The sequence below is a fragment of the Nicotiana tabacum genome, chromosome 4 (assembly GCF_000715075.1).
Source record: "Nicotiana tabacum cultivar K326 chromosome 4, ASM71507v2, whole genome shotgun sequence".
Taxonomy (NCBI): Eukaryota; Viridiplantae; Streptophyta; class Magnoliopsida; order Solanales; family Solanaceae; genus Nicotiana; species Nicotiana tabacum.
In genome coordinates this window covers 58040590-58051237 of record NC_134083.1, presented here as the reverse complement: position 1 = coordinate 58051237, position 10648 = coordinate 58040590, and the positions used below count along the sequence as shown (strand labels likewise).

At 37.5% G+C, this 10648-nt stretch overlaps 1 protein-coding gene across 8 annotated transcripts; it reads left to right on the top strand.

Moving 5' to 3' along the window:
- Positions 1–1491: 1491 nt before the first annotated feature.
- On the top strand, positions 1492–5709 carry LOC107809665 (metal-nicotianamine transporter YSL2-like). 8 transcript variants are annotated; one of them, XM_075250636.1, is made up of 8 exons: positions 1492–1736; positions 2158–2538; positions 2632–2804; positions 3133–3230; positions 3329–3463; positions 3546–3735; positions 3895–4009; positions 4357–5709. In XM_075250636.1, the coding sequence occupies exons 2-8, from the start codon at positions 2163–2165 to the stop codon at positions 5289–5291; spliced, it is 2022 nt and encodes a 673-aa protein (XP_075106737.1). In that variant the 5' UTR covers positions 1492–1736; positions 2158–2162; the 3' UTR covers positions 5292–5709.
- Positions 5710–10648: the final 4939 nt, after the last annotated feature.

Here is a 10648-nt window from a genome sequence, read left to right as displayed (position 1 = left end):
TAAAGTTTTCGCCATTAATACGAGAAGAAAAAGTCACAAAGAAAGGTGAAAGAGGGGACGACACCGAAACTCTGGTACAAGCGGCACTAAAACGACGAAATAAGAGAAATTAATCAAAGAGAATTTGGGAAAAGAGGAAGCACAAAAGTGGAAAACATTGTATGCGAAAATCATTTATAAGGCACGACGATTCGTCTAGCGGTGGCCGACCACCGACTGACGCGCATTAAATGCCTCGATAAAACCAAATCGATGGGACAACTATCACGCACGTCATAGTCAAAGCCGATAGAAACGTCATTATCGATTCGATCGAACCTTAGGGAAATCACATCGTTCCTCGTCATCTCCTTTCCGAGAAACGAGGGGGCTATCTGTATACGGTTAAAACCGATCCTCGGTCGTGAAGATCGATCGAGGATGGCATTTCAATCGAGTGGTACCTTCATGGAGACCCCGAGCGAATTCCGAGATGGGGGCATCGAGCCCGGGCGTTCGAATCGACCGAGGTAACATCGGTCGATACAGGTCCCGAACATCGATGCCCGAAAGGGATCACCTAGCTCGAAATCAAGACCGATGTTCCGATCTGGTACCGAGCTCGAGTCGGTATCGAGTTCACAGACAAAAGCTGTTACAACTGCACCAAAGGAGAGAATCTCTGCGGGAATTAATGAGGAGACGCACCATCATGGGTCCTCCACTAACAATATTTATTTCCATCATGTTACTATAGGTAGAGTAGTGATCCTTTGCTATAAAGCCAAGGAGAGTTTGTAATAGAAGGCACTTTTTGGCTGGGATTAAGCATTTTTATTGTGTTTATCTTTCTAAAGCTCATTAAATATATTTGTTCATCATCTTCCATTTCTGTATCATAAATTTGTGTATTGTTATTTTCAGATCAAAGGAATCCACTTGTCCTTAGAACCATACATAAATTCAACGTTATTCGATTTTTCGGGTAAACAATATGTTCTAAAACTTTCATACTCACACAATATTATAGCTGCATTCATATGCATCGACAGTACAGAAATAGACCGCGGTGGGTGCAGTGTAACGTCAACAGTAGTTAGCCAATTCTATGTCAACAAGAGTAAATAAATGCTTTATGGTTTTGAATTATATTCATTTTTAGTGTAACATTTTCTTATACTATCAGTGATTTTGAACTTATAAAAGCAGAGTGGTTATAAATATTAATCAATTAATTAATATTTATTAAATAATTTATCTGTAATATTATACCGTTAGACTTCTCTATAACAATATTATTATATAACATTCATTCATTATAAAAGTTAAGATTTTTATGAAACCAACTTATATGCTATGTTATAATATATATTCTATATAACAGTATTTTATTATAACAATAAAAAAATTTAAAATAAATAAGACTATTATAAAGAGATTTGAGCAACTAAGATTATGTATACCACAATAATTAGAATTTATTTTATGTCCATTGACTTAAAAGTTGTGAATGGAGTGAAAGAAGAGTAGAAAAGGAAAAGATAAGCATTTCCAATGTAAGCCCAACATGTGTTACCCAAGAATCACGACATTGATTTCAGTCCTCTGTTTGTTGGATTTTGGTAATCTTGTACTGCACGAACCTATTTATGGTGTGTAGTACTACTCCTGCAGTACATCTCCCCCCGTCCCGTGCACTAAGTTTTTTGCCCTGTCACATTCGATTCCCTTCATTCCAACAACCCCCACATTGTCCGGTGAGCTTTTTTCTTTAATTTTGCACTCTCTATATAATTAGATTGTTGCAGCAGATAATTTATTCTGAATATACCATTCTTGATTTTGTTTAATTGGATTGAGGGGTTCAAGTTTTCTAATTCTATACCCTTTTGTCGACCATGAGAACCTCTCTGTAAACAGGACAAAAAATTGTCAAAACCATTGTCCGCTATCTGTTGAGCATTTTCTTGATATTCAAAAAGTGGAAAAAAATCGATTTTTTTCCACTTCAGAGATTGTCAACTGAACTCTCTGTCCTGAAAAAGAATAGACAGGCTCTTTTTACATTTTTTGGGTACCTTTTCTATCTTTTTAAGCACACCATGTTCTTTTTATCCCCCTCTGTATTATTTGGTATGACTTGTATTTGTAACTAATTGGTGATTAGAACATGGACAGGAAAAATGAGTAGAGTTGGTGTAATGAGAGAAGAGGAGAAGGAAAAATCAATGGAAATACAAAGAGAAGAAATGGAAGAAGTGAGAGACTATTCTGAAGAAGTGAAGAGAATTCCTCCTTGGACAAAACAGATAACAGTTCGTGGGATTGTAGCAAGTGTTTTGATTGGAATTATTTACAGTGTGATAGTAACGAAGCTTAATCTGACTACTGGACTTGTCCCAAATCTTAATGTATCAGCTGCTCTTCTTGCCTATGTATTCATACAGTCATGGACCAAGATTCTTAAAAAGGCCAATTTTGTATACACTCCTTTTACTAGACAGGAGAATACTATTATTCAGACTTGTGCTGTTGCATGTTACAGCATTGCCGTGGGAGGTTAGAACATCTTTTATTTTTTGTTGTCTTGCTTGAGGCTTTTCAAAATTGGAACTCATTTTTGAATTTTTTTGGTTGTTTATGTTAATTTAGGTGGATTTGGATCATATCTTTTGGGATTGAACAAGAAGACATATGAGCAAGCAGGAGTCGATACAGAAGGGAATACACCAGGAAGCCACAAGGAACCTAGTCTTGATTGGATGATTGGTTTTCTCTTTGTTGTTAGCTTTGTTGGGCTATTAGCTTTAGTTCCCCTTAGAAAGGTACTGTCTTTCCCCATCTTACTGCTAACCTTCTTCTTGTTAAATAGTTAAAAACTTAAAATACTTAGTGATGGGTCATAGTGTTTTGAAATAACAGCCATCAGATATTACAAAAACATTTTCAAGGTAGCAGATTTGCAGGGCTAGCTGCTATGTTGCGCAGACTCTCCAAAATCTGCCGCACCCCGTCCGGATCATCTAAAAATAATCTACTTTTGGAGAATCTGACATGCACCCAACGACATTTTCAGAGAGTCCGAGCGAGCAACATAGGCAAGCTGCCACCTTCAACTGACTCTTGAACGTTTATTTATTTTTGGTGGTGCAGATCATGATAATTGACTATAAATTAGCTTATCCAAGTGGGACTGCAACTGCTGTTCTTATCAATGGGTTTCATACTCCCAAGGGAGATAAAATGGCCAAGTATGCAAACAATTGTAATGAGAAGGAACTCGCTTTGTGAAATTAGCCTTTCTTGAGTTGGAGGGTGGAAATGAAAACTATGTTTTACAATTTTTCAGGAAACAGGTTAAAGGGTTCATGAAAGTTTTCTCAATGAGCTTCTTATGGAGTTTCTTTCAGTGGTTTTATTCTGGTGGAGATCAATGTGGATTTGCCCAATTTCCCACGTTCGGATTGAAAGCTTGGAAACAATCGTATGTACTTGATATTTTGGTTCTTTTTAAGTTTAAGTAGCTCAGTCCGTCACCACTAATCTATACTATTGAATATATGCAGATTTTACTTCGATTTCAGCATGACTTATGTTGGAGCTGGAATGATCTGTTCCCACTTAGTGAACTTGTCTTTGCTTCTCGGAGCTGTTCTCTCTTGGGGGATCATGTGGCCTCTAATTGGTGAACGCAAAGGATCTTGGTTTCCTGCAACTTTACCGCAGAGCAGTATGAAGAGTCTAAGTGGTTACAAGGTTAGAGATCAATTTAAAGACCAATCAAATGCTAAGCACCTAATTTAATTTGACCAAGAATCCAATAAGCACTGTACTTTTTCCTCATTTAGACCATAAAATTTCAATCATTTGAATGTTATAGTTTAACTTGAGTCATGTTTTACTCCTTTTATGCAGGTTTTTATCTCCATTGCTCTCATCCTGGGAGATGGCCTATACAATTTTGTCAGGACACTTTTTTTCACTGGTAGAAGCATATATGTCTCCCTGAAAACAAGGAGGCCCGAATCATGTAAGCTAAAACTGCTATACGATGTCTTTTCTATAAAGTGATAAACGAATTATTCCCTCTCACACCTCTCCTCCATTAATAATGGAATTTGATGTTATTCCGACCCCAACTTGTTTGGGACTGAGGCATAGTTGTTGTTATAGTCAAGTCACAAAGTGAACAAAGCTACACACTCCAACAAAGTATGGTCCAGTCAAATAGTACCATGATCGTTGAGTCAAATATTACCATGGTCGTTGAATATTAAAAGGAATTTGTGTTAGCTAATCTTAAGAGGGGCAAAAGTGTGTCTCCTTTTGTTGCAATTTTAGTATTAATACCACTGCCTCTATTTTTTCTGGCAGCAGCCGCAGCAGACAACAAGAATCAGCCCCTTGATGAGCTGCAGAGAAACGAAATATTCATAAGAGAGAGCATTCCCTTATGGCTAGCTTGTATTGGTTACATGGTTTTCTCCCTTATCTCCATCATTGACATTCCACTCATGTTCCCGGCATTGAAGTGGTATTACGTGCTCGTTGCCTACATTCTTGCACCAGCTTTGAGCTTCTGCAATGCTTATGGTGCTGGTCTAACGGACTTGAATATGGCATACAATTATGGCAAGGTGGCTCTCTTCGTGCTTGCTGCATTATCTGGTAAAGAGAATGGTGTTGTAGCCGGACTTATTGGATGTGGACTTATTAAATCCATTGTTTCTATATCTTCTGACCTGATGCATGATTTCAAGACGAGCCACCTCACCCTCACTTCCCCGCGTTCCATGCTACTAAGCCAAGCTATTGGGACTGCCATTGGCTGTGTGGTAGCACCTCTTACATTTTTCCTATTCTACAAAGCTTTTCCTGTAGGAGATCCCAATGGAGATTACAAAGCTCCTTATGCTATCGTCTATAGGAACATGGCAATCTTAGGTGTTGAAGGTTTCTCTGCACTGCCCAACCATTGCTTGCAGCTGTGTTATGGTTTCTTTGCCTTTGCGATAATAGCCAACTTGGTGAGAGACATAACCCCGGAAAGATTCGGGAAATGGGTTCCTCTCCCAATGGCTATGGCTGTGCCTTTCCTTAATAACGCTTCCTTTGCAATCGATATGTGTGTGGGCAGTTTGATTGTATACGTATGGCATAAGCTCAACAGCAAGAAGGCGAGTTTGATGGTTCCTGCAGTCGCTTCAGGCTTGATTTGTGGTGATGGATTATGGATTCTTCCATCAGCACTACTTGCTTTAGTCAAAGTTAAACCACCAATTTGTATGGCTTTTACAGTAGGACAGACATAGTGAAATATCCTGATTCTTGAAACCAGTGAGTAGGTGTTTGCAGAAAGCATTAGAAGTATAGAAATCATCAATGAGATAGCTGATAAACGTACTTTTAGGATGTTCTTAGCAAAGAGTTTTGTCAAGTACGAGAATACCTAATCTTATGTTAGCCAAAAAAAAAAGGCAGGAACTAAAACATTCAACTTCTGTTGACGGCCTGAAATGCTACTGAAATGTCTTTCCAGTTGACAGTGAAAGCGCGGGATTGACAAGCCTCAAGAGAGTGGATGTCAAGAAAAGCAGAACTAGAGGGAATAGGATTATCTAACCAAACAAATGAATGAATGAAATAAAGGACGGTGGCTTTTGTGAACCAGAAACTTCTTTTTATTCTGATATAGAAATGGAAAAGATTACTTGCTAAGTTTGTGAGCAAGAATAATATTGTTAATGATGAATTTTGGAATTTCGAAGATTCACCAAATCCAGATATAAAAGATTCCCCCAATGATAGGGACTATAGGAACATACATAAAGAATGCATCTCCACATGTGAACAAGTGCTCTTATTGGAACTGCCTTTAAAAGTGTCTTTTAAAGATAACGCCCCAAAAATCTATTCTCTAGTCATTTTCAACTGAAAAATCTACCATCTGGAATCATCCAAAGGAAACATACTTGAATACCACACAATTTACAATTTCAAGCTAATTCATGTTCATAAATCACTACATAAACAGAGACCTAAACTGTTAGTTGACTAAAGACCGGCTTGCTCAACCTTATCTTCTGATAAAGTTCACATAGATACTCTACCAAAGTGAAAATTACATATATTTGCAGGTCAAAACATCTAGAATTCATCTTATTCAATGACCTCCGCCAGAGAGCAACTGGCTAAATTTGTAACAATTGCCCTCTGCACGTTATTGTCACAACAAAATACAAATAACAAATAACATATCATCGTTCAATGTGAAATGCATAATTTATTTCCAACTTTTGGATACAACTTTTGGATATGTCACATAAACACTGAGCGCCTTTGAAATTTAATCAAATAGAAACTGAAATACTGAATCTTAATCTCCAATTTCTGGGCATCAATCTTTTGCTTCAACAGAATAGAGCTATCAAAATGGGCCAGCCCAGCCCAACCCAGTCCAAGCCTCACGGGCTTTTAAATTTGATGGGCTAGGGTGGGCTGGCACGCCATTTAAATGGGCCTTAAATTGGCTAGCCCAACCCAGTCCTAAGAGAGCCGCGGGTTAGGGCGGGCCGGCTCTTCAATTTTTTTAGAAAAAAATTTCTTCATGACATAGTCTCTCAATCATATGAACGACTTCTTTTTGTTTAGAGCGCACAATATCTTGATATTTGACAAGGAATCTCGTAATTGAAATGCACATTCTTTATATCTCTAGCTCTTCTTTTTTAATGTTACATGAATATTTTTTTAATACTTTTCTTTCACTTTCCTGAGGTTGAGGGATTGCTTCAATAAGTTTATATGTTGAGTTTTTTTTAATTTAGGTTTAACATCATTTCCTGAATTCATCATTATAGTTCATAAATATTTTAAAATTCACGAAATTTGCTAGTACTGTCAATTTTCTTTGGATCTTAAAACTTGACATTTTTCCTAGTTCGTCGTTAATTAAGCAAAAGAAAAACTAATTGTCATACTACATGCATATCAAAAATCTAAATTCTAGTTGATATGGAAGGGTAAATGAGCAATCTAAGGTTGGGGAATGGGGATTATAGTTAATAGTTTTTTTTAATTTTTACTTTTTTTAAATATTAAACATGTGCCGGTCCAGGCCCAGCCTTGATCAAGCCTCAAGGGCCAACGGGCTGACTTGGGCCGGACTTATAAGCCTCAGTTTTAAATGGGCTTAAAATTTTTTAGCCCAATCCTACCGAAATAGCGGGCTGTGTTGGGCTGGTCTCACAGGCCAAGCCCATTTTGACGGCTCTACAACCGAAGATGTTGTGGTAAATCTAATCAGCCACTTTTGTAGATCAGAGAACCATTCAAAATGATTGACATGGATTTATCACATTCCAATCTTCCTTCTTTCACTCTCAAGATTTTTGTAAGAAAACGAATATGCAGAGCAAAAAAAAATGCATGTAAACATCTACAGACTGCATTAACAATGCAGGCAGGCAGCATTTGCAGATGCCTATCCCTAGAGGCTATTAAAGACTCAGCAATAACTAAAGACATTCAAACTTGATCACAAAAAGATTAAAAAAAAGATAAAGATATTCACAGATCAATGCCATTCATCGAGTGTAATTTTACACAGTTTACGCCTAAGTGAGTTAGCTTTCAGCCTCTACCAAAAGCAGTCACCTTGACTCCCCAGAATAATCCGTGAAACTCTAAAGCAATGAGGACTACAACATTAGTATAACTTTTACAACAGAACAAACTTTGACCACGACGGAAACATCAAAGGAGGTTGAAGAGACTCGCCTTACCACGAAATAGCATAAGCATAACGAACTTAATATAAATCAGATAACTCTGCTGCTATCTCAATTAATTGACATTTTCGCCAGATTGATTACAGTACCAGAACTGGACTGCAAGATTTTATTTTGGGCTTATAGAGTTTACAGAACAACACCTAAATGGACTATAATCCAAAATGCCAATCTAAGCTTCTGAAGATGATAAATCTGCAACTGAACTATTAACTATAAAATCAGGGGCCATACATTCCAGCTGTATAAGTTAATTCTGATGTCACTACAAGTATCGTGTTAGTTGTTACCACAGTAAACCTCACAAGTATGTAACTCATAAATTTCATGCTTTACCTATTGCACCTCCATCTCACTTAGATGTTTATCTATTTTTAATTCTTGAAAGCTAAAATGCCGGGTGAGCACAATTCCAGCCATAACATCAACTTTTATCATTTCCAGTATATTTTCCTCAAGCGATTTACTGCCAAAATTGACCTCATGACTCCCCATCATGGAGGATTCTCAGATAAGAAGGGCTAATAAATTCCAGCATAGGCATTCATATCATAAATAGATAACCCAAAAGTTAGCGAATTCAAGACTAACTGTAGGACTCGTGGACGAGTGAACACCATTTCTTCATGTGATTGGAATGAGCTGCGGCCCTACTTAATAATTCTCCCCTGCATTATTGAGCTCACCTAATGTGAAGTTCACTTGAATTGAACGAAAATGATAACCAACAGCCTATTTTGAGCATTATCATAGCTCAAATGCCGCATCATATTTGCAAAAGAAAAGCAATTTATCATTCTGATCAATACATTATCTTCAACAGAGTAAAGAAAACAACTTATTGGGATGCTTACTTCACCATAATGCATAATTACAAATTAATAACCATTTTCCAAATGGAATGTCAACAAGGCCAAACTGATAGTACCTTTTTTTTTTTATCATACTTTACAAACTTTGAAATGAACGTACAGCAACTGACTCCTTCGAAATTAAATTATTCTTCAGAATTCAATCACTAAAATAATAAATTGATTGACCTTTTCTTCCTCTTTTTTTTTTTGACGGGCGGGGATTTTTAGGATGGGTCAATCAAGAAAACCTGTTTGCTGAAAGACAGCGTTACGAACACGCCGCAAGTCCCTGCCTTTTAGCGTCCGCCCAACGCCTTCAAAAACCGAGAACGTCACGTGCGACTGAGCCAGCATCACGTGAGGAGGAACCATTTCCTGGTCTTCTAGCAGCTCGTCGTCCACCTCATCGAACCGATCAAATCCACCAAACGGTCCAGTACTCTTCTTCTGCCACACGGGCACATTCACCGGAGCCGACTGGTGAAATTTAGGCAGAGAATTGGGATTTGAATTCTCCGAACGAAACACAGGTGGAATCATTTTGGCAGCGGATGCGGCGGAAACGGAAGGATTGAGCGTAGATTTGCGGCGGACGAGGGGGTGGTGATCGTCGGAGAGAGCAGCGGAAAGGCCGGAGTTTGAGGATTTGTAGAGGGTGGCGGCGCGTTGAGGGAGGATGCGCGTAGGGGAAGAGGAGGTGGAAAGGGTAGGGGGAGAAAAGGAGTTAGCAACACTGGAACAATCAGAGGATTCGGACCAGAAAACATCGTTCTCGTCGAACTCTTCGAGCTGGTTGAGGTTGTTGTTAGGGTCGGAGTCGGGTTGTTTGAGGAGACCCATGAAGCGGATGGAGGAAGAAGAAGATGAAGTATTGGTCATGGGAGAAGGCATGAATGAGTGTTGACTGGGTGTCTCCATCAATGGTTAGACTAAAATTGGGAAAATTAATTTTCTTTTTTTATTTTTGTTGCAAATGATGCTTTTTTATTTATTTAAATTAAAATATTTATAGGTGGAAAACGAGGAGGGAGCTATAGTAGGAGTAGGTAGGTGACAAAAAAAAAAGATGAGGTTGTTACGGAGAAGAAGAGATTGGCGGGGAACATAATGGGAAAGAAAAGATATTAAATGACAGTGATTCGGCTTCAGGTGACCACACATTATGTCAACGAGGGAAATGATTGCCACCTCCCCCTGTTTTAATCTTTCCTTTCGCTACATTAAAAAATTTAATAAATTCGTGAAAGGAGAAAACGTTTCTGCCAAAATTATTTACATTCTCGAATTTCGAATTTAAAATACTTGATTATAGATGAAAGAATTATATAAAAAGGACAGTTCGCTGTACTAATCTTTGTTATGCGCGAGATTCGAAGAAGAATCGAATCACAAGAGTTTATTGTATATAATTTTATTTCGTATTTATGTCACATACATTACTAGTACACCTTATTAAATACTATTTTTTTATACCCTACCAAACTATTCCTAAAAGATTTGTGGGATACATATAATTTTTTATACATGCTTTTCAATGTATTAAAACTATGATATTGGACAAGCGTGAGTTGTTCTAGTGGTAAACACCCTCCACTTTCAACCAAGAGGTTGTGAGTTCGAGTCACCCCAAGAACAAGGTGGAAAGTTCTTGTAGGGAGGGGGCCGAGTTTTTTGTTGTTGTTGTTGTTGTTGTTGTTATAAAACAATGATATTGCTAATGTCATGGTTTGCTATGTATAAGAATAATTCTGAATATGATGTATAATTAATACTTGTAAGTATTAGTTATACATACATTAAAAAATACTACCAAACAAGAGATTAATAATTCCAAAGCAAATATATGTATTATTCTTCCTAATACGGGCTGCCAAACAACCCCTTATATTGTTTTCACCTTGCGTTCGCAATCAGAATTGATATATCGTATATTTGTTTGAATAAAACATAATGTGCTATTTTTATCATTAAACTTTGATAAGAGAATAACAGAATAAATATTCTCATTTAAGTTAACTCTTAGGT

What these genes read in the sequence shown, in the direction of transcription:
- LOC107809665 (XM_016634318.2), top strand. Translation starts at nt 2,163, where the DNA reads ATGAGTAGAGTTGGTGTAATGAGAGAAGAGGAGAAGGAAAAATCAATG. An exon ending in CTTTAGTTCCCCTTAGAAAG is followed by an intron (nt 2,805 to 3,132) that starts GTACTGTCTTTC and finishes TTGGTGGTGCAG; the next exon opens with ATCATGATAATTGACTATAA. An exon ending in TTGAAAGCTTGGAAACAATC is followed by an intron (nt 3,464 to 3,545) that starts GTATGTACTTGA and finishes GAATATATGCAG; the next exon opens with ATTTTACTTCGATTTCAGCA.